The 18,682-nt window shown below is 43.3% G+C and overlaps 1 protein-coding gene across 8 annotated transcripts in view; it reads left to right on the forward strand.

The window, feature by feature from the left end:
- cdk5rap2 (CDK5 regulatory subunit associated protein 2) overlaps positions 1-18,481 on the forward strand; it is a 185,969-nt gene extending 167,488 nt beyond the window's left edge. For 5 of the 8 annotated variants that reach the window (XM_072240352.1, XM_072240353.1, XM_072240354.1 and 2 more), the window contains 5 exons: positions 3,302-3,448; positions 10,033-10,171; positions 10,810-10,856; positions 16,112-16,163; positions 17,773-18,481. In XM_072240352.1, the coding sequence (XP_072096453.1) occupies positions 3,302-3,448; positions 10,033-10,171; positions 10,810-10,856; positions 16,112-16,163; positions 17,773-17,921 (534 nt within the window). In that variant the 3' untranslated portion in view covers positions 17,922-18,481. The remainder of the gene's footprint in view (positions 1-3,301; positions 3,449-10,032; positions 10,172-10,809; positions 10,857-16,111; positions 16,164-17,772) is intronic. The other 3 variants (XM_072240348.1, XM_072240350.1, XM_072240351.1) reach the window with 3 other exon arrangements.
- Positions 18,482-18,682: the final 201 nt, after the last annotated feature.

Here is an 18,682-nt window from a genome sequence, read left to right on the forward strand (position 1 = left end):
GTCTTCCCTTAAACATCTCACCTTTCACCCTTAACCCATGACCTCTAGTTATAGTCTCAACCGACCTCAGAAGGAAGAGCATTCAAGTGTCAGCACCACCTGTAATTACTGTGGAACAGAAATTAAAACTAGAAATCCATTTTCTTGTGCTTTTCCATTACAGCCACAGGAATACATTACAGATACAAGCCCTTCAGCACAACCAGCCCATGCTGACCATGTTGCCCACTCAGCTAGTCCCAATTTCCTGTGTTTGGCCTATTTCTCTCCTAGATTCACCTCTCCATGTACAGATCCAAGTGCTTCTAAGCAATACCACTGTACCTGCCTCAATCACGTCCTCTGGCAGCTCGTTCCATATACTCGTCACCCTCTGCCGAAAGAAATTGTCCCTCAGGTCTGTTCTGAATCTCTCCCCTCTCACCCTAAACCTATGCCCACTGGTTTTGGACTCTCCTAACCTGAGGAAAATCTGTCATAAATTGCCTTTCAATTGTTAACACCTGATGTTTGTTTTTCAAGCAGCACACACAAAATGTTGGAGGAACCCAGCAGGCCAGGTAGCATCTATGGAACGATGAAGTCCTGATGAAGGGCCACGGCCCGAAATGTCGACTGTACTCTTTTCCATAGATGCTGCCTGGCCTGCTGAGTTCCTCCAGCATTTTGTATGTGTTACTTGGATTTCCAGCATCTGCGGATTTTCTCTTGGTGTGGTTTGTTTTTCAATCATTTTGTTCATGGTCATATGTACAGCACAGAAACAGGCCCTTTTGCTGATTGCTTCCATGCCAACCTTTCTACGCAGCACACTAATCCTATTTGCTTGCATCAGGACTGTAGCCTTCTATGCCTCACTTTGTCTAAAACCAGGCAGCGTAGCTTTAAGACGAGGGTAAAGATTCAAAGGGGACCTGAGAGGTAAGGCTCTTCCCACACAACGTGTATGTGGAGCAAGCTGCCAGAGGAAGTGGAAGAAGTTAGATTAGATTAGATTATGAGGACACGCAGTCCCCTTTTATTGTCATTTAGTAATGCATGCATTAAGAAATGATACAATGTTCCTCCAGAATGATATCACAGAAACGCAAGACAAACTAAGACTAAAAAATCTGACAAAAACCACATAATTATAATATATAGTTTACAACAGTGCAAAGCAATACCATAATTAGAACATAACATAAGAAATAGGAACAGGAGTAGGCCATCCGGCCCATTGAGTCTGCCCCGCCATTCAATAAGATCATGGCTGATCTGTCCGTAAACTCAGCTCCGCCTTTTCCCCATAACCCTTAATTCCCTTACTATGTAAAAATCTATCTAACTGTTTCTTAAATATATTTAGTGAAGAAGCCTCAACTGCTTCCCTGGGCAGAGAATTCCACAGATTCACCACTCTCTGGGGAAAAACAGTTTCTGCTCATCTCCATCCTAAATCTTCTCCCCTGAATCTTGAGGCAATGTTCCCTAGTTCTAGTCTCACCTACCAATGGAAACAACTTTCCTACTTCTATCTTATCTGTCCCTTTCAAAATTTTGTATGTTTCTATAAGATCCCCTCTCATTCTTCTGAACTCCAGAGACTATAGTCCCAGGCGGCTCAGTCTCTCCTCATAGGTTAACCCCTTCATCCCTGGGATCATCCTGGTGAACCTCCTCTGCACTGCCTCCAAAGCCAATGTATCCTTCCTCAAGTATGGAGACCAGAACTGCATACAGTACTCCAGGTGCGGCCTCACCAGTACCCTATATAGTTCCAGCTTGACCTCCCTGCTCTTGAATTCAATCCCTCTAGCAATGAAGGCCACCATTCTGTTTGCCTTAATAACCTGTTGTACAAGCCAACTTTTTGTGATTCATGCACAAGCACTCCCAAGTCCCTCTGCACAACAGCATGCTGCAATCTTTCACCATTTAAATAATAATCTGCTCTTCTATTATTCCTTCCAAAGTGCATGATCTCGCAATTACCAGCGTTGTATTCCATCTGCCAGACCTTGGCCCACTCACTTAATCTATCTATATCCCTCTGCAGACTCTCCACATCCTCTATACAATTTGCTTTTCCACTCAGTTTAGTGTCATCAGCAAATTTTGCTACGCTACACTCAGTCCCCTCTTCCAAATCATCAATGTAAATGGTAAACAGCTGTGGGCCCAGCACCGTACCCCACTCACCACTGACTGCCAACCGGAGAAACACCCATTTATACCAACTTTCTGCCTTAGGTATTGGTTTATTATGTACTGAGATACAGGGAAAAGCTTGTTTTGCATTCTGTTCATGCAGATCAGATCATTGAGCTAAAACTGGTAAAACAACAGCAATGCAGAATAACATGAGAAAACCACAAAGAGAGCAGTGCAGGGAAGCGATAAAGTGTAACATCATAACAAGGTAGATCATGAGGCTAAGAATCCATCTTATCATACAAGAGTCTGATAACAGTGAGGTGGAAGCTGTCCTTGAGCCTGTCCTTTCAGGCTTTTGTTCTTTTGCACAGTGAGAGAGGGAGAAGAGAGAATGTGCAGGGTTGCCATTCACAATTTGTCTCCGATGGAATCTTAGTTACAGTGACATTTGGGAAGTACATGGGTAGGACATGTTTCGAGGGATGTGGGTCAACCACAGGTAAATCAGATGACCTCAGATAGGTAGCTTGGTTACTATGGACCAGTTGGGTTGAAAGCCCTGATTACAATCTGTATAATTTAAATAGTACCCATTTAAATACCTCTTAAATATACAAATTGTTTCTGATTCCCTGTGTTTAAATAAAAATGAAACAATTATCCTCAAAGCCCCTTTAAAACTCTTTCCTCTCACTTTCAACCTATGTCCATTGTTTTTTTCACCCTTACCTTAGTAGTAGCATAGAATACAGTAAAAATACAGAATGTAGATTTTTCATCTGACTTTTTCTTTGCCCGACGTCTCACAAATGTTTATAGTGCACATTTTCTTGTGAATAGTTATTGCCGATAAGTCTCAGTGTATCTGACTGCTCAGAGTAATGTGAAATGGTGCCAGTTACTGGATCTATCATCGGTCTCTACAACATCCCTCAGGATTTCCTCGTGTTTCACTTGCCTGTACCTGTGGGGAGTGCCACACTGTCTGGCACTCACAACCTCTTGGGCTTTAAAGTATGTTTACAATGTATCTTTCCACATTTGCATAAGTAGCCACCTTTTTTCTTCTCGATTTGTGCTCGGAATTGATTTTAATGAAGTTGTTTCTAACCTGCTTGTCTTGTTTCCCTTCTCTTTCCTCCTCCAACTCTTCTGCATCTTCCAGGATCCTGTTGAGCCTTTGCTGAAGGACTTGTCATCAAATGTAACCAGCATGCAGCAAGTGCTCAAGGAAGCAGGACGCTTACTAAAACTCTTCTGGAGGGTATCACTGCCCACCCCGACTGCCCACTCTGCTAGTCAGCATCAGCAGGTAGCAATGCGCAACTCTTACAACAATGTCTTTAGAAAATCCTTTGGTGTGTGTGTAAATCTAATCTCATAATTATACCTGGATTTACATTTTTGTAAATCTAATCTCATAATTATACCTGGATTTTATGCTAAATTCCTGATAGTTTAGCAAAGAATTAAAGATTCTATTTCTCATGTGTACATTGAAACGTGTAGTGAAAGATGTCATTTGTGTCAATGGCCAACACAGTCTGAGGGTATACTGGGGGCAGCCTGCAAGTGTCTCCGTGCTTATGCATACCCACAACATACTAACTCCAAACTGGTATCTCTGGAATGTGGGAGGGAACTGCAGCATCCAGAAGAATCCTATGTGGGCGAGGGGCAAATGTACAGGCACTGGTGGGAACTGAATGCAAGGTGCTGGCTCTGTAAAGTGTTAACGCTAACTGTGGTGGAGAAATGATTTAGTACTGAACAACGTAGATTGCGAGTAAACACGTTTTGTTTGATCAAATAGGGGAAATTAAATTCCATCAACTAATGCACAAAGTGATAGAGCTAATCTCTTTCAATCAATTGTGCAGCACAGAAACATTTTCAGTATCCAGCACCAGCAGCCTCTGTGCATAACCCCTTGGTTAGTTTTTTAACTGTGAACCTAATCCAGTACGTTAATTTGGCCCTTCCTGCCTCATCTTCAAACAGTCTACCATCACTACAGGACTTGTATATGTCCAGTACCAGGAAATGGTGTCATTATACACCAGTCATTGAAAGTGGGCATGCAGGTACAGCGGGCGGTGAAAAAGGCGAATGGTATGCTGGCATTCATAGCAAGAGGATTCGCGTACAGGAGCAGGGAGGTACTACTGCAGTTGTACAAGGCCTTGGTGAGACCACACCTGGAGTATTGTGTGCAGTTTTGGTCCCCTAATCTGAGGAAAGACATCCTTGCCATAGAGGGAGTACAAAGAAGGTTCACCAGATTGATTCCTGGGATGGCAGGACTTTCATATGAAGAAAGACTGGATGAACTAGGCTTGTACTCGTTGGAATTTAGAAGATTGAGGGGGGATCTGATTGAAACGTATAAAATCCTAAAGGGATTGGACAGGCTAGATGCAGGAAGATTGTTCCCGATGTTGGGGAAGTCCAGAACGAGGGGTCACAGTTTGAGGATAAGGGGGAAGCCTTTTAGGACTGAGATTAGGAAAAACTTCTTCACACAGAGAGTGGTGAATCTGTGGAATTCTCTGCCAGAGGAAACAGTTGAGGCCAGTTCATTGGCTATATTTAAGAGGGAGTTAGATACGGCCCTTGTGGCTATGGGGATCAGAGGGTATGGAGGGAAGGCTGGTGCAGGGTTCTGAGTTGGATGATCAGCCATGATCATACTGAATGGTGGTGCAGGCTCGAAGGGCTGAATGGCCTACTCCTGCACCTATTTTCTATGTTTCTATGTTGACAAACACTGCGGACACTCTCACCATCCACCCTGCAAACTTCCTTTTCCCAAGCCTCCCTTCTAGAAAGTACCAGAGGGCTTTGAAAACAAGAACTTCATACCATCTTCAGAGTTTCTTCAGGTAGTTAATATGATCAACCATTCTTGCTAACACCCACTCAGTCCTCTACATCCATGACACCAATCAATCACAGCACTGTAAACACATTAAACCACTATTAGAATGATCAGTTTAGAGTTTAATTCACTCACTTGGGATGTGAATGATGGGGAGATGATCAGTTTGATGTTGAATTCACTCACTGGGATGTGAGTGTGAGATGATCAGTTTGGTGTTTAATTCACTCCAGAGATGTGAGAGTGACGGGGAGATGATCAAATCCACAAGAGATTCTGCAGCTGCTGGAATTCCAGAGTAAGACACACGGAATACTGGAGGAATTCAGCAAGTCAGGCAGCATTTATGGAGAAGAATAAATGGCGGCCAGCATTTATGGAGAGGAATAAACAGTCAAAATTTCAGATCACTTTGTGGTGTTACCCTTGGATGCAGTATTAAGTCTGAACAAATAGCAAGGCTGAGATGTAAGTTGTTGTCAGGATGTCTGATGTGTATCCAGTTGATCATCAGATGTACTGAGCCAACATACAAGAAGTTTTATCTGAACACAAAAAAGGGTGATATTTAGAGAAGGTTTCAATACAAAATAATTTAGTTAGGAAATGAGTTGCTTGAGTTTGTTTATTTCTGTTTGGGAGAAGCGAGGTGTAAGTGGGACACTGATTGCTTATATTGCTCAGTGTGACTCTACCTTCTCCTGTGAGAATGTGCTAATCATGTGAGGGTATAGGGTAGGTGGCAGCCAGCACCTTTTCCCAGGGCAGAACTGGCTGATTCAAGAAAGCTTAACTTTCAAGTGATTGAAGGAGAGTTTAAATAATAATAAATGCTTTATTGATCCTGAGTAGGAAATTCTTTCATTACATCAGTAACATTTAAAAACACATTTAGCAGTGTGCAAACTTAACTAATAATAAAATACGGAATAATAAAACAGACTATTGTACTATGATGTGTGTTCTGTCACACAGAGATGAATGAACTGTTGTATATTTTGTAACGATCCTTGTGACAGCAGAGCTTAATGAGTGTTCAAAAGGGTGCATCACTGCTTATTCAGTAGGTCATGGAAAGGACATGCCAGATTGTCCATAATGGATAACGGTTTGTTTAGTGACCCCCTCTCCACCACTAACTCGAGAGAGTCCAGATGGTAGCCAAGCATGGATCCAGCCTTTTTAGTGAGCTTATCTGGTCTTTAAGCATCACCAGCATCAATGCTGCTTCCCCCAGGGTAGATTATGTTCATGGAGTAGCGGGTGTGTAGAACACACTGCCAGGGATGGTGGTAGAGGCTGTTTGTCTACTTTTAGATAGGCACAGGGATGAATCAGAATCAGGTTTATTATCTCCGGCATGTGGCGTGAAATTTGTTAACTTAGCAGCAGTAGTTCAATGCAATACATAATCGAACAGAGAGAAAAAATAATAATAAATAAAACATAAACAAGTAAATCAATTACATATATTGAATAGATTATTTTAAAAAAGTGCAAAAACAGAAATACTGTATATTTTAAAAAGTGAGGTAGTGTCCAAAGCTTCAAAGTCCATTTAGGAATCAGATGGCAGAGGGGAAGAAGCTGTTCCTGAATCACTGAGTGGGTGCCTTCAGGCTTCTGTATCTCCTACCTGATGGTCTTCTTCGCTTGTCCATCGAAATCTGATGACGACATCCATTCCTTTAACGGTGAGATCTTTGATGACTATACAGTCCTGTCCCGGACCCACAAGCTCTGTTGCAGGTGGGACGTGTATATGTGTCAGTGGTGGCAACCATGGCTGCATTTCTCCTGGCTCTCTTCTGCTGTCTTCTGGTTGTTCTTTCCATCTCCAGAATACAAACCCCGTCCCTACACATCTGTTGCCAAGTGGTACGGTCAGCAGCAACCTCCTCCAGGTCCTCGTGTCTGACCTTGCACTTCCTTAAAGCATTCTTCATCTGATCCTTATAGTGCTTCTTCAGCCCTCCAGCTGAGCGTCGACCATGATGTAGCTGGCCATATAACCCTCTGCGGGGTAGCCGACATGGGGGCGTCTTTATCACGTGCCCCAGCCACTGCAGCTGGCGCTGGGTGATCATGGCCTCAGTACTTCTGCAGTTGGTCTTTACAAGTATTTCAGTGTGAGGCACCCGCTCACGCCAGGTAATTCCCAGGATGTGCTGGAGGCAGCTTATGTGAAAGCGCTCCAAGGACTTGATGTGATGACTATAGGTTACCAAGGCTTCACAGCTATAAAGGAGGGTGGTGACACAGACCGCTTGGTATATGGCGACGTTTGTGGAGGGATGAAGGCTCCTGTTCTGAAAGACTCTACGCCGAAGTCTCCCAAAGGCAGCTGATGCCTGTTTAATACGGCTCTGGATGTCATTGTCAATGCTGCTATCCTCAGAGAGAATGCTCCCCAGATATTTGAAAGATGGCACTACTGACAGCTTTTCATCACCAACAGTGAAGGCAGGTAGAGTGGGTGGGACACTGGTACTCCATTGGCAAACCACTTCTGTCTCGGTGGTATTGACAGTCAGCCCCATCCTGCTGTACGCTCTCACCGCCACAGCAAGGACAGTCTGACGATCCTCCGGAGTGTGGGCCACAAGAGCACAGTCGTCTGCATACTGCAGCTCCAGGACCCCCTCTCTACGGAGTTTGGTGGTTGTGTGGAGTCTCCTGATGTCAAAGAGGTTGCCATCTAACCTGACGTCCACTGCCACACCGCTGCTGTCTTCAATCTCGTTGTGGAGAAGCTTGGTAACACACGAGGAATATGTTAAAGAGCACTGGTGCTAGTACACACCCCTGCCTCATCCCTGTGCATACAAGGAAGGGCTCGGACTCTTATCCTCCTATGGTCACCCGAGCAGTCATCCCATCGTGGAACTGGCGGAGGATGTTAACAAATTTATTGGGACAGCCAAACCTAAGGAGAACATCCCATGAGAGCTCTCTTTGCACAGTGTCGAATGCTTTGGAGAGGTCGACAAAGGCCATAAACAGGTCCTGATGTTGCTCCCGGCACTTCTCCTGAAGCTGCCGGGCTGTGAAGATCAAGTCGATCGTGCTCCTGTTCTTCCTAAATCCACACTGTGGTTCGGGCAGTATTGACTCGGTGATGTTGCTGATGAGTCTCTGAAGCATCATCTCAGCCAGGACCTTTCCAGCAACAGAAAGGAGTGACATGTCCCTACTATTGCTGCAGATGGTCTTGTCACCCTTGTTCTTATAAATGACGACGATGTTTGCATTTCTCCATTGCTGTGGGATGTTCTCACCAGTCCAGGCCTTGGTGATGTACTGGTAGAGGGTGCGCATACACATGTACCCCACGTTCTTCAGTAACTCAGCAGGGATATTGTCAGTGCCAGGGGACTTCTTGTTCTTAAGGGAATGGACAGCTGATAGAACCTCCTGGAAGGTTGATAGTAGACTGAGGTCGTGGATAGGAGGAAGTTCAGGCAGTTCGTTCAGGACGGCGGGGTCTGCGTCAGAGTCCTGATTAAGTAGGGTGTTAAAATGCTCAGCCCACCTCAGCAGAATGGTATTCTGATTCTTCAGAAGTGTTAGACTATCTGCTGTTTTCAGGGGAGTAACGCATCGATTTATTGGGCCGTAGATGGTTTTGACAGCATTGTAAAATTTATGCATGTATTATTATCGGTAAAGGACTGGATTTCATGTGCCTTTTCAGTCTACCACGCATTCTGTATGGCCCGTATTGCCTTTTGCACTTCCCTCCGCGCTGCCTGCCAATGCTACCTGATGCTGGTGGATGAAGGGCTGTCTAACGTTGCCTGGTGTGCTTTGTGCGTGTCCTTAAGCAAGTTGTGGATGGTGTCTGAGTTATCATCAAACCAGTCTTGGTGGTTCCTGCTCTTATGGCCGATGGATTGGGCTGCTGCCTCATAGAGTGCAGAGCTGATATAGGTCCACTGGTGTTCCATGGTATTTTCTGAGCTCAGACAAGGTTCCAGCTCCCTTAGTTTCTCAGCTAGGATGTGTCGAAACTCTTTTCTTGCTTCTGTGTTTCTCAGGCGGTTGCAATTTAGCAGCTTTTTATTGGGTTTTTGCAGCTGCAAGGGGGTTTGCACTTTCATATGGAGCTTGCCCACAATCACACGGTGGTCAGTCCAGCACTCTGCACCTCTCGTAGCATGGGTGATAAGTGATGGTAACAGTGAGAAAAGTGCATGCCCTGGGTGCGGGAGGTCCTTAATAACGGACGCTGCCTTTCTGAGACACCGCTCTCTAAAGATGTCCTGGGTAATTTGTAGGCTAGTGCCCAAGATGGAGCTGATTAGATTTACAATCTTCTGCAGCTTCTTTTGGTCCTGTGTAGTAGCTCCTCCATACCAGACAGTGGTGCAACCTGTCAGAATGCTCTCCACAGTACAACTATAGAAGTTTTTGAGTGTATTTGTTGTCATGCCAAATCGCTTCAAACTCCTAATAAAGTATAGCCACTGTCTTGCCGCCTTTATGATTACATCAATATGTTAGGAAAAGTAGTGTTATGTGGGAGGGAAGGGATAGATTGATTCTGGAGTAGAGTCATAGAACACTGCAGCACGAAACACGCCCTTCGTCCCACCCTTCATCAGAACATGCTAACTTGCTAAGTGTTGTTGACTGTTTCCAATTTATCTTGCCCCAACCAGAAAGTAATTAATTGGAGATAAATTGAGTCTAGCTACATTATTGTGTTGAGAGAGTTGTTATACTATTGCATTTTAATAAGTTTTGTACCTGGAACGTTTTAGAAATTGTAGGCTAAGGGGAAGGGAAGAACGGTAAAAAAACTGAAAGCCAAATATGGGGAGGGTTTCTGCACATCAGCGCAAAATTCAATCAAATGTATGGAGTGGATAAACAATAAGCATCCTTGCTGATACCAGACAGACCACCTTCAGTCCATTCAGAGAGATGAGAACTGTGGATATTCACAGATAATGTCTGTGTTCTATGCTTTACTCCGTGCAGGCAGAAGGTGCACTTAATTATTTTCTCACTTTCAGGAGAAGGTTGTGAAGGACGAGGTCTCTCGGCTGCGGAAGAAGCTGACAGAACAGGAGAAGCTTCTCCATGGCACAGTGAAACGTCTCCGAACGACCAACCAGTTGAAGGAGGGCATGGAGAAAATTATCATCGATCAGCGTCAGTATCAGTCCTGAGCTGTCCCTCCCCCTCGGGTTAACCATTCAGTAACAAGGCATCAATATCTGTCCTGAGCCATCCTTCCCTTCAGGTTGTTCTGACCATGTAGTCTACTCTAGAAACTGCCTTGAATTTCCCTAAAGCATAGCCCTGTATTTTTTCTAAGCTCCATGTACTTATCTAAGAGTCTCTTAAACAACCCTATTGTGTCTGCTTCTACCACTGTCACTGACAGTACATTCCATGCACCCACCACTCCACCACTCTCTGTGTGAAAAACTTATCTCAGATATGCCCCCCCGCCCCGGCGTACCTACTTCCAAGCACCTTAAAACTATGCCACCTCGTGTTAGCCTTTTCAGCCCTGGGAAAAAAAAGCCTCTGGTCTGGTATACACACGATTAATTCCTCACATCATCTTCTACACCTCTATCAGGTCACCTCTCATCCTCCATCACTCCAAGGAGAAAAGGCCAAGTTCACTGAAACTATTCTCATAAGCCATGCTCTCCAATCCAGGCAACATCCTTGTATATCTCCTCTGCTCTCTCTATAGCGTCCACATCCTTCCTGTAGTGAACTAAGCACAGTACTCCAAGTGGTGTTTAATTTTAATGAAAATGTTCTTTCCCTCCTAGTGTCACTGACACATGATGTACTGAAGAAAGCGAGAGGAAATTTGGAGGTGAGTGGCATGTTCAGAAACTCTGATAAACTTAAATTTTCATGAACTGTAGAAGAGAACTTGATGGTAACCATTGATAAAATAATCCCACTTGTTTGAAATTCTGATAACATTTTTACCCCTCTTTGCATTGGTGAGGAATCTCACAGGTTTGCCACAGCTGTAGAGGTGACAGGAGTACTTTGTGGTGTTATCATTTGAACATTTATTGAGGCCACAATGTAAGCTGTTGTAAGGATGTTTGATGTGTAGCTAGTCAATTGTCAGATATACAGTATTAGCAGATCACAGAAATGTGACAGGACAAGACTAGAATAAGAAGCAATTTAATTGGGAAATTAGTTGCTTGAGTTTCATTATTTCTGTTTGGGAGAAGCAAGGTGTAACTGAGACGCTGGATATTTGTATATACAGTGTGACTGTACATCCTCTTGTAAGAATATATTTGCCCTTTAAGATGATAAGAGACATAGATAGAGGGGATAGTCGGCACCTTTTTCCCAGAGCAGAAATGACTATTACAAGAAGGCCCCAAAGAGTGTAAGGTGATTGGAGGAAAGTATAAGGGGGAGATGTTTGAGGTAAGTTTTGTTTTGTTTTTTTTTACACAGAGCATGGTGAGTGTGTAGAACACAATACCAGGGGTGATGGTAGAGGCTGTTTAGATATTTTTTAGGCACGTGGTTAAAAGAAAAATAGAGGACCATGTGGGTGAGAAGGGATAGATTGGAATAAGAGTCGTAGAACAGTACATACAGCATATAAACACGCCCTTTGTCCCATTGACGTGCACCCAGACTATAGGCCTCCATACCCCTCCCATCCATGTAACTGTTTTTCTTAAATGTTAAAATTGATCCTGCTTCCACCACTTGCCCTGGCAGCTCATTCCACACTCTCACCATCCTCTGAATTTTGAAATTCCCCCTCAGTTTCCTCTTAAACATTTCACCTTTTAACTCAACCCCTGATCTCTAGTTCCAGTCTCGTCCAACCTTGGTGGAAAAAGCTTGCTTGCATTTACCCTCTCTATATTCCTCAATTTTGTATATATCTATCAAATCTCCGCTCAGTCTAAGGAATAAAGTCCTAACCTATTCAACCTTTTCCTATAACTCCGTCCTCAAGTCCCAGTAACATCCTTGTAAATTTTCTCTGCACTCTCACTCTTATTTACATTTTCTCCTGTAGGCAGCTGTCCACAACTACACACAATACTCCAAAGGAGGCCTCACCAACGTATTATACAATTTCAACATAACATCCCAACTCCTGTACTCAATACATCGATTCATGAAGGCCATTGTGCCCAAAGCTCTGTTTATGGACCTATTACGTTAAAAGGTCAGCACAACGTCGTGAGCTAAATGACCTGTTTTATGTTCTATGCAGAGAGAACTGCAACAGATGTGGCCTTGTCTAGTCCGCTTATGTCATTCCAGTCACTGGTTATATCGTTCACACTTGATAGAAGCTCAGATGAAGATCATGACGATCCAGTATTTAAGTTATAGGTTTACTGAATTGTTTGAATTTAAATTCCTCAGCTACTGTGACAGGGTTTGAACTTGTCTCTGGATCAGTAGTCACCACCCTATCCATTCCTGTAAAGCTCGTCAAGTTCCACACTCAGCCAGCATGTCAGCTTACAATGTGGACAAGGCCATTTGGCCCATTGAGTATTTCTGACCATCTGCTTTTCACAAGCCCCATAAATATAATCCTTCAGATGGTTGCCCCTTTCCTAAGATGCCTCCTGTCTGGGTCAGGTAATTTATCCAGAGTATTTAAGAGTATAGCTAGTCTTTCTCGTACACATATTTATCTAATTATTACACCATCAACCCCTTCACATCTGCCTTTCCGGAGACTGCAACTATCCTTTGTAAATACCAGTATGGAGAACCTTGTCTTGTGAGTAAATCTATGTCCTTGACCTGCCATACCTCGTCCTTCCCTGTCCCTGTGAACAGTTTCTGTCTTGTGCTGGTAATGCCCTTTTTATCTGCTTCATTCCCTAGCTCCAGCCATTCTTTGACTTCACTTATGTGAACGTCTCACAGGCCTTCAGACTTTGCGATTTCAATTTGCCCCAGTCAGATCTGTGCTCATGCCATTGAAATTGGCCCAGTCTGATTAGATTGTAATCAGAATCCTGTTCATGTCTATTCCAAACCCTGCAATCTACCCAACTCATTCCAGTCACACCCCCTTTATTGGTCCTGAGAAGTACTATTCTGGAAAGTTCTCCAGAATGCAGTTCCCTTTGTAGTGAGCTATAGTAAAATTTGAACATGTTTGCTGGGCTATCCCTGTAATTTTCCTGCTGTGCTCTACTTTCCCACTAGGCAGCAGTTCTGAGGGCTCCCATTAGTGTACCTGAGGAAGTTCTCCTGTGTCAGCATCACACACAAAATGCTGGAGGAACCCAGCATGTCAGATAGCACCTATAGAAATGAATAAGCAGTCAGTGTTTCAGGCTGAGGCCCTTCATTGGAACTTGATGAAGGATTCTTATGAAGTGTCTCAGTCCAAAATGTCATTTATTCCCCTCCATAGATGCTGCCTGACCAGCTGAGTTTCTCCAGCATTTTGTGTGTGTATCTGCAGAATCTCTTGTGTCAGAACTGGCAGTCACTGTTTGCTCTTCCTTCCATTCCTTGCCTGAGCACCTCTCTGCAGTATTCAGTACTACTGCTGCTTTTAATCCCTCTTGCAGTTCTCCCAATCTTCAGTGAAGTAATTCAAACAACAGTAAGCGGTTTTCCATTTCCTTGTACTCTGGTAGTTTAGGATTAGACAATGAGTTTTGTGCTGCACTTCATCACCCCTTGTGCTTTGTATACTTTTCATTGCTCAGTCTCAGTTTCCATCCTCTCCCAGGTTAGTTGGAAACCGTCCCTCACATGGAGCACAGCAGAGAAACAGGCCCGTATCACTCTGTCTTGTCCATTCAAGTATCTGCTTAGGTTCCTGTTTCTGCTTTTGACAGCTCATTCCAGATACCAACTACTGTGTGTGTAAAGTTTAACTCTCAGAGCTCCACAGCCTCAGAATAGAGGGATGTCCCTTTAGAACACATGGTGGTGAATCTGTGCAATTCATTGCCACTTACAGCTGTGGAGGACAAGTCACTGGATGTATTTAAAGCAGAGGTTGATAGGTTCTTAGTCAAGGTATCAAAGGTTGCGGGAAAAGTAATTACAATGGGGTTAAGAGGGATAACGAATCAGCCATGACAGAATGGCAGAGCAGACTCGATGGGCTGAATGGCCTAGATCTCCTCCTATGTCATATGGTCTTATGGAACCCAAACCCTGAGAACTACAATCTGCCTCAGATACTACAGCGTCTCCTTTCTTCCCGTTCTGATCTGAGGTTTTCTCTCCTGTTCAAACTCCAGCTGTCTGTATCTCTGCTGTAATGCCCTTAATTATACATCAATCTGATATAGTTAAGTTACCTGCCAGTATGGAAGGCCTATCATTGAGTTTATAACTCAGATTTTAAACATTAAGTTTGAATTGATTTATTTCTCACATGGGAGAATCTGTTCGCACTTAAGCTAGTAACAAAATGAATGAAGGTGCAATCAGATAGATTTTCACTTTCCACTCTAGCTCCACAAAATAATGAAGTGCCATTGTTCAGGAAAGATCAAAACCTGTGCTGCATCCCATCAATTCACACCCGAATTAGCAATGAACCAGGCTGTATGGGATGTCCAGGGAGGGGTAGCGCCTCTGGTGAAGGAGTTTGTCGTGTCCATTCCAGAGCAGGTCATTCACCTTTGTCCCCACCAGAGACTCTGCTCTCACCTGTGGCTCCAAGTAGCTGTTTGCATACGACAACAGCCACAGCCTGGTACACTGCTTCAACAGACAGGCTGAACCAGGTGAGGGTAGCCGGCAGATATCACACCCCAGTGAGATAGGGACATGCCTCTCCTAGCTTGTGAAGTCTGCTTTGGTGGACTGTGTGGATGAGATCTACAGTGAGATCCATCGGCCAGGAAGGTGGATCTGCAATGTTCCATGCAGAGTGAAGGGCATGACGAGGCACAGAAGTAATGATGGAGCAGGAAGGTTTAAAAGGGGAGAGGTGGCATTACGAGTCAGGGAAAATGTCAGTGCTCAGTCAGGACAGACTAGAACTCGTCTACTGAGGCTTTGAGTGGAACTCGGGAATAAGAAAGCTATGACCATGTTAATAGGACTATATTATAGACCACCCAACAGAGTCTGTAGGATTTAGAAGAACAAATCTGTAGAGAGATCACAGACTGTTGCAAGAAATATAAGGTTGTGATAGTAGGTGATTTTAGCTTTCCCTATATTGAGTGGGACTCCCATACTTTAAAAGGACTTGAGTTTGTCAAATATGTTTAGGAAAGTTTCCCTACTCCCTGAAAGGGATTGAATTTGTCAAATATATTTAGGAAAGTTTCCCTAATCCCTGAAAGGGATTGAGTTTGTCAAATATGTTTAGGAAAGTTTCCCTAATCCCGGAAAGGGATTGAGTTTGTCAAATATGTTTAGGAAAATTTCCCTAGTCAATACATAGAAGTCCCAACAAGAGAGTGCAATACTTGATCTCCGTAGGGAATGAGAGAGGGCAGGTGACAGAAGTTTTCGTCACCTCCCTACAGGAACGATGACCTGAGTTGTGATTGAATAGGTTAAACTTTGTTCCCTAAAGCATGGGAGAATGAAGGGAAATTTGATAGAGATACAAAATTACAAGGGGTAGAAATTTGGTGAATGCAAGTAAGCTTTTTCCACCGAGGTTGGGTGAGACTAGAACTAGAGGTCGTAGGTTAAGGAAATATTTAAAGGAAACATAGGAAGGAACTTCTTCACTCAGAGGGTGGTGAGAGTGTGGAACAAGCTGCCAGCAGAACTGGTGGATGCAAGGTCAATTGCAACATTTAAGAATTTTGGATAGGTACATGGATGGGAGGGGATTGGAGGGTTATGGTCCAGGTGTGGGTTAGTGGGACTAGATGGAATAAGTTTGGCATGGACGGGATAGGCCAAAGGGTCTGTTTGTGTGCTGTAGAGCTCTGTGGCTCACAGACCTGTGTTTTGAAAGCAATTCATCTCAAGTTGTGTGAACCCTCCCTCAGCTGCGTGTTTTCCTACATTAATAAGTACTCTTCTGTCAAATCCTCTTCCTGCATTTTCAAACTAACTTGCTTCAATTTGTATTCCTCCTTCTTTTCCCTTCACTCTTGCCGTCCATCTGAGATGTCCCAGATGAATCATTACATGGTTTTTGATCTTAAAGGCTTTCCAAAGCAAAGCGAAGGTTGGTGAAGTGTGTGTCACCTCTGTAACTGATGCATGCTGATGTCTGATGCACGAATTGTTCTCTCTCAAGTTTTCCTAGCCTTTCATATCTAGGAATACCAGTTAATTCACCTTTGCACTAGCCTAGAATTTGCTTCCTCATTGAATACCTTTCTGTTAGACTTCAGCACAAAAATAGTTCACTACAGAGTTAAGAAGACCCGTGGGTATATGGAACTGTGGCCCAGAGCTGGACCTTCATTCCATGTGTGCACTCAAACAGAGACTCTTCATTTGCTGGGAACTTTGGAAAATCACAACCAAAGCATCCACTAGTTATGCAGACCATGGATTACAGACAAACCTTGTTTGCCAAGTGTTTTCTAAGCACCTCTTCCCATAGCCCCTGGATTCTACCATTACTGGATGCTTTTGATGTCTCCTGGATAAAGAGGTTAAAGATACTTATTCAGTCTCTGCAGTTTTCTTATTAACTAAAAAAAAGTACAGATTGACTGTATTTGTCACATGCTCATTGAAACATACAATGATGAACACAGTCAGTGGATGTGTTGGGAGCAGCCTGCAATTGTCACCACGCTTCTGGCACCAACATAGCACGCCCGCAACTTACTTAACTCTAACCTGTATGTGGGAGGGAACTGGAGCATCCAAATGGAACCTCAGACAGTCACAGAGAACATACGAACTCCATACAGAGAGCGGTGGGAATTGAACTCCAGATACGGTGGAGTTATAACACTAACCACTGCAACTATCATACCCTTTGTGGTATTTCCCATTAATTCTCCATAGACAAGTATTTGTACATATTACTGTGGTTTTTATTTCTTCCTCGCCTTCCCTCACAGTGAGACTTTGAGAAGCTTTGGGAGAATTTAGGAGAACATCGATCCTCTGGTACACCATCCTTCGTTTATCAACTTGTTACAATCCATAACTATTTTAGTTAGCTCTCTACCCAAACCTTCTGTCACTCAGCTGAATGTGGTTTCATTTCTAAATTTCAGCCTGCTGTGATATCTGAGGTTGCTGCTGTTTTTCTCCCATGGTCCACCCTTGTATGAGATTCCTTCTCCAGCCCTTTACCTTTCAACCCACCACCTTCTGGCTTGTCCTCCTGCTCCCACCTTCTTACTTTGGCACCTGCTCTTTCCTTTACAGTCCTGATGAAGGGTCTCGGCCCAAAACATCCAACTGTTTATTCATTTCCATAGATGCTGCCTGACTTACTGAGTTTCTCCAGCATTTTGTGTGTGTGTTGCTCTGAATTTCCAGCATCTGCAGAATCTCGTGTTTAATATAAAGCAGGAGTTCCCAACCTTTTTTATGCTTATATACCGAGAGGTTGGGAACCCCCGGAATAGTGATTTTGCTTTTTTCCCCTTGTCAGATTTATTTTCCCATTGTGCATACTTTTGCATAAAATGCTTTTTATGCATGATGGTGAATCAGGGTTGCGGTGCATTCTACATTGATGTTGATTACTTTTATACAGATCTGTGTAAACATGTTGAAATTTGTCTTGATTCATGACTGCCTCATATCATTGTGATGTCAAGATTTTTAAAAGAAATTGTCACCATAAATTGTTTCCTCTCTCAAAGCAGACCGAACCCTCCGAGGCTGTGCCGCTAAATGGGAGCTAATTAAATCCTTCAACCGAGCTATCAACCAGAGTGGCTGTAGTGAAGAGGCTCACTCTGCTTCTGAGGAAATATACGACTCTCTGACCTCATCATTCTGCAGTTATTAAAAATCAGCTACTTAAGTCAAATTGCTGTTTTGTAAAAGAAAAAAATAATTGCCTGAAAATTAGCTTTTTTGCACAGGATAGCAGAACTTTCTGCTGGTCCTCAATGCTAAACATAAAGTAAGTGGTACGGAGACTTAAAACAGAAAATATTGTGAAATGCTGAAGGGACTTTTGTTTGCAAACTATGGAAATGGAGTTTTAAAATGTTGTATAAGTGCTTTTAAAATTATGTAGACTAAGAAATGTTGAACCATTTCAGGATTTAAAATGTTAAAAGAAACCTTTGTACATTTCCTTCTGTTTAGTAATAATTGTTGTGTAAAGAATCTAATCTGTAAATAAGCACGAATCTGTGTTCAATGCGAACGGCGTGACTGTTGTGATGTGCTGTTTTGTCTCTTCTGGGAACTTGAGCCTCCCTGAAGTACTGCCTTGGCCTTAAATTGGAATCCTCTTCATGTCGATGTTTGCTCTTTATGTTAAAGGAGGTGTGGAAGTTGTAAAAGGGGGCTGTTGTACATACTATTAAAATGTATGGGTCATTGTCAAAATACATTTTATATCAGAATGCAACTGTTATCCAGTTTTAATTACTTTGGTATTCCTATTATGTGGAAAGTATCATAATGGTCTGACAATTTTGACAGATGTTTTGGTTATAGTCCTTGTTAACTTATCATTCCCAGTTCTGATATGTGGGAGTTCAAGTCTTCCTCTATAGCCACAATTAAAGCCACTCTCAGGTTGTATTCCACCTGGGT

The sequence above is a fragment of the Mobula birostris genome, chromosome 22 (assembly GCF_030028105.1).
Source record: "Mobula birostris isolate sMobBir1 chromosome 22, sMobBir1.hap1, whole genome shotgun sequence".
In the NCBI taxonomy this organism is placed as follows: domain Eukaryota; kingdom Metazoa; phylum Chordata; class Chondrichthyes; order Myliobatiformes; family Myliobatidae; genus Mobula; species Mobula birostris.